Source organism: Corylus avellana, chromosome ca7, assembly GCF_901000735.1.
Source record: "Corylus avellana chromosome ca7, CavTom2PMs-1.0".
Taxonomy (NCBI): domain Eukaryota; kingdom Viridiplantae; phylum Streptophyta; class Magnoliopsida; order Fagales; family Betulaceae; genus Corylus; species Corylus avellana.
Window position 1 is genome coordinate 29,740,052 of NC_081547.1, and position 3,546 is coordinate 29,743,597.

Below are 3,546 nucleotides of genomic sequence, written 5' to 3' on the forward strand. Positions count from 1 at the left end.
TTTTAACAACAATACTATCAATACTGCTCCAAAAAAAATGCTGCAAATCTGCTCTCAACAACAATACTGCTCCAAAACAATGCTGTAAATTTGCAATAATAAAGATAAGTCGTCAAATGTTAATTTTAATATGAATTATGATCAAATCTCAATTTTGATTAATATTTAGGAACTAAGCCACACGTGATAGTATGATACAGCCCACACCCACAAAGCTAATATTAATTTTTTTTTTTTTTCTAATTCACCAAGCCACTAACACACCCACAGATCCACTTGGCCACTTCAAGTTCTATCCCACGCGCTCGACATAGGGAGTAGGCTAGTAGCAAGGAATCTCTGCATTCTGCAAGATTGCAACTTGCAATTTGCAAGTGTGCCTTTTAATGAATATATATATATATATATGTAACAATGCAATGCAACTAAGCTACAAAGGATTGAAAGACCCTTCAAGACTTCCTTCAAGAAATCGAAATGAGATGAGATGAACAGCTTGCGCATAACTCTTTGTTGAAAAATGAGATCAACAACAAGACTTCTCACTTCTCAGATGAACTGCAAGACATAGGTGACAGCTTGACAGGACACAACAAATCACGGCCCACCGGTAAGACTTTTCTAGTCTAAGAGAGATAGAGTCTGGTCCGAGAGAGAGAGAGAGTTTGAGAGAAAGAGAACTGAGAAAGTCTTCGAGTATGGTGTGAGTGAGAAAAAGTTTAAGAGAAAGAGAAAGTCTTGCTGTAGATAAACGAAATGGAGTAAAAAATTAATTTGGGAGGACAAATTTCTAAATTTAAGGAGCAAATATATAAAATATAACTACTTTAATGAAAATTTCAAAAACTTTGGGGGGACATTCGTCCCCCCAATGTTATACGTAGTTCCGCCCCAGTGTACAATGGGTTCGTTTGGCAAAACTTTTTAGGGTGTGATTTTTGCTTTTTAGTTGTTATGTGACATAAAAGTCAAAGTAGTTTTAAATGTTTTGAGTTTTGAGTTGTTTGTTGATATTTTTGTTGTTTTGTTAAAAAGCAAAGAGTTATCCAAAGAAGTGTTGCCAAGCGATCTCAATATTCTTTGACTACTTGTCCGTAAACAAATGTATATTTTGTCACATCGAAATACAGTCATAGTCCAGTTGTGCTAATCATATTTTATTACAATAGGCATATGTCTCTTCAGTTGTGTCATGGTAGATTTGATGTTGTTGTTTAGCTCTGATGGGTAATAAGGAAATAGTGACAAAAAGTGATTGATGTAAAAAAATGTTTTTGATAGTGTAGCAAAAAGTGATTGATGTAAAAAAAAAGTAATAATGTTTTTTTTTAAAAAAGTGAAAAATAAGAATGTTTAGCATGGAAAAATGAAAAAATTTTGTTTTGTAGTGATTTTTTTATTTGAATTGTAATAAAAAATTATTGATGTGATGTAAAAAGTAAGAGAATATTAAAAAAATGAAAAAGTGAGATAGTATAGAGCCAAAACCATGGAAAAACGTTTATCAAAACAAAAACAAAGCCAAGGAGATGTATGTATTCCAACTTCAACTACTTTTAGTGCTATCTCGTAAATTCGCCTCCATTCAATTGAATGACCAGTATAATTCTTCAGTATCAAGATTTGGAGATTTATAACGGGTGACGCTTGAGTCATTGGTTGCCATTCGTTACATGCACTGATGCACTTCCTATGACAGAAAGTATCAATTTGAAGGCGACAACTTACATTTGATGATGAACTCCATTGCATAAATTAGGTGTTTTATTGATAAACATAGGCATCTGCCAAGAATAAGATAGATAACACATAATTTTGGACAGAAAATGGTGCTTATTTTACATGCACTATTTTGTACCCAAATACTATCTAGCTAATTGACTTTTCTGCAATTGATTCTGACCTCTCCTTTTTTCCCTGTGAGAGGCTTGATTTTGCCCATTTTAACCATAGCCCGGGCAAAGTCCTTGAAAAATACTGTAGTGTCGGTAGAATATTTTTTAACCAGAGAATCAGCAGAAGTGCCATTATACAGCTCCTGATCTGAATGAAGAAGACCCTTTTTATTCAACAAATTCTTAAAATACTGAATATCAAAATGGGTCGAGGTTTGGACGTCAAGGGGCGCAAGATTGTTGTCATTGCCGCTTACTGGGCAATTGCACTGCAGTGACTCGGCGAAGCAGGAATCAATGCTCCTCTCATTATATATGCGTGCTCTGAATGATGTACATCTAGCCCGGCCAATGGTGTGTGCACCTGCCACCCAAGGTGAGTTGTTTTATCCGAATCAGTGCGTGGGATAATCATATTTCAGCCTTTTTTCTTTTTTTTTTTTCTTTTTTTTGCTAGTTTTCATGGCTTTCTTGACAGTTGTTCTTCTTGTCCATACAGAAACTAATAAATTACCTGAAAGAGCTACCATGTCCTTAAATGAGAGTCCCTGTACAGAGAAGCTTGAGACGAGAGCGCTTAGGTTGGAAGTCGGTGGAGGGAGAAACGTGTTGGCGGCAGTCCTGTTAGCAGTAACTGAATCTCTTCTTCCCAGCCCAACTTTCCAAGAAGGACCACCTAACTGCAAAAGAAAAAACATCCCCGGCCCTCATGATCAAATTATATCAATTTCTTAAACAAAGTTGCTAAACGAACACATGATGCTTGAATTTAATGGAACTTACATAAACAGTGGAGTCTCGAGCAGCCAGAGCAAGAATATCAGCACAGGACACCACTCCAGGGCATGCCTTCTCTAGCTTGGCTTTAATGTCATCAACTACATTGAATCCTCTAAGCGAGTTATTGTTGGGCATTGCTGTCTTCTCTCCTACAAAGCTGCCCGTATCATCCAACAGTACTGATGCGTCACAGCCCTGATGGATCATTTTATAAAATCCAACCATCCATATTCAAAGTGACCAAACATGAAGTCAAATGACCAAAATATATATATATATATATATATATATATATATATTAAGTGCTAGCTTGCTAGGAAAGCTATACTCACATTTACAAAGCAATCATGAAAATGCAAGCGGAGTAAAGAAGCCCCAATACGTGTTTCCTTGTTTATGGCTGCTCTAACTTCTGCCTCAACAATGGATAACGCTTTAGGGCATGTGCCCCTGTAGTATTCTGGGGAAAGCTGGCCATCAGCTTTGAGAAATGCACTAAAAGCAACGAGGACAAGCAGCACAAGTAAGTTGGAAGCCATGCTACTGTTCTACACAAAAGCATTGCCTTATAACCGCAAACTATGACAATGGCCGCTCAACCGACACGAAACCTTGGGGTACGTTTATTAATATGTTTTGGAAGCTTCCTTCTGTTTTTTTTTTAAAAAATAAAATAAAATAAAATGTTTTTATATGACATAAACGTAAAAACTCAAAAAATAAAAATACAAGCTAGTGATCACCACAAGTTGATCTAGTAGTGAAGCTCCAGTCACTACCCATGGGCCATGCTCCTATTTAAGACTACTTTGTCAGTTTTTCCCCACTTTTACTTGGCAATTTACGTTTATTTGATTTCTGCCAGCTGCCA

General features: G+C 36.4%; 1 protein-coding gene across 1 annotated transcript; it reads right to left on the minus strand.

Annotated features, from left to right (window-relative positions):
- Nucleotides 1-1,792: 1,792 nt before the first annotated feature.
- LOC132187102 (peroxidase 4-like) lies at nt 1,793-3,247 on the minus strand. Its single transcript, XM_059601277.1, has 4 exons — nt 3,008-3,247; nt 2,679-2,870; nt 2,410-2,575; nt 1,793-2,259 (listed from the first exon to the last, which is right to left on the minus strand). The coding sequence occupies exons 1-4, from the start codon at nt 3,212-3,214 to the stop codon at nt 1,874-1,876; spliced, it is 951 nt and encodes a 316-aa protein (XP_059457260.1). The 5' UTR covers nt 3,215-3,247; the 3' UTR covers nt 1,793-1,873.
- Between the last annotated feature and the right edge of the window lie 299 nt (nt 3,248-3,546).